This window comes from Sinocyclocheilus grahami, unplaced genomic scaffold (genome assembly GCF_001515645.1).
Source record: "Sinocyclocheilus grahami isolate Dianchi unplaced genomic scaffold, SAMN03320097.WGS_v1.1 scaffold2968.1, whole genome shotgun sequence".
NCBI classification, from domain to species: domain Eukaryota; kingdom Metazoa; phylum Chordata; class Actinopteri; order Cypriniformes; family Cyprinidae; genus Sinocyclocheilus; species Sinocyclocheilus grahami.
The window spans coordinates 10,924-11,902 of record NW_015508141.1 but is presented as its reverse complement, the minus strand read 5'-3'; the positions used below and the strand labels follow the sequence as shown (position 1 = coordinate 11,902).

The 979-nt window shown below is 44.0% G+C and overlaps 1 protein-coding gene across 1 annotated transcript in view; it reads right to left on the bottom strand.

Moving 5' to 3' along the window:
- LOC107575873 (cyclin-A2-like) overlaps positions 1 to 973 on the bottom strand; it is a 3,051-nt gene extending 2,078 nt beyond the window's left edge. The window contains exons 1-2 of the mRNA XM_016262189.1: positions 752 to 973; positions 393 to 675 (exon numbers count right to left, since the gene is read on the bottom strand). Coding sequence (XP_016117675.1) covers positions 393 to 645 — 253 coding nt within the window. The 5' untranslated portion in view covers positions 646 to 675; positions 752 to 973. The remainder of the gene's footprint in view (positions 1 to 392; positions 676 to 751) is intronic.
- Positions 974 to 979: the final 6 nt, after the last annotated feature.

Here is a 979-nt window from a genome sequence, read left to right as displayed (position 1 = left end):
GTATGTGTAAACATACCTGGCAATAAAGCTCATTCTGATTCTGGTGAACTACCACTTTAACAAGCCAACCCGGTGTACTATGGTATAGCAGTGAATGGGTTTGTAAAATGGCGGCCTGCGCATTGAGAGGGAATGATCTGCGGGAATTTAACACTGCATTTTATTTTAACCTGTGGTGCCATAAATGCGGTTTGACCCAAAAGGGAAGTCAAAAAGGAACGAGATTTAAGTTTGTGATTCAAAAGCGACAACAATGGATGCGAGCACTTTGACTGGTTCAACTAGCAACGTTCAGTTCATCGAATCAATATTATATTAGAAGCAAAACACACTGATTATTACACTAAATACTAATTCATGCTACACATAGGCGGATGAAATCAGTCTATAACAGAAGCGCATTTCATGGTCATGTGCCATGCGTGCTCTAACCTGTTTAGCGCCGCGCAGAACGGGCTGTCGTCGCTGATTGTTCTCCAGGGCGCCCAGAACAGTCCTGCTGCCTGGTTTAGGGTTGACATTTTCCCGATTTTCAATTCTGTTCTTGGCTGCGCCGCGTAGTCGTGAAAGCATGTTTTCTTGATTGTGAACATCTGCTCCCGAATCCTGAACCGCGCTTCCTTGTGTTTGACCGACAGATGACATCCTTCCAGCAGCAGATCACCTCAAGTCGCCCTGCGATGTCGTTTAACACGTTTGATCAAACAACACACACGTGAATAAGGAATAAAGCATGGAGAAGCAGACTAACCAGGGAAACTGGAAGAAGTGAGCTGTTGAAATCCGGACAAAAACACAATATAAACAGTTGCCAGCGGCGTTTTACAAAACCGAGATTCGAAAATAAATCATGCAACAGTCCTAACCTACAGAAATCGCGCCATACCAGTGTGCCAAACCCCTCAACACGCCACGGAGAGCTCACAAAAGATGCTTCTATGAAGTCAAACAGCGACTTGTTGCTTTTTTTTTTTTTTTT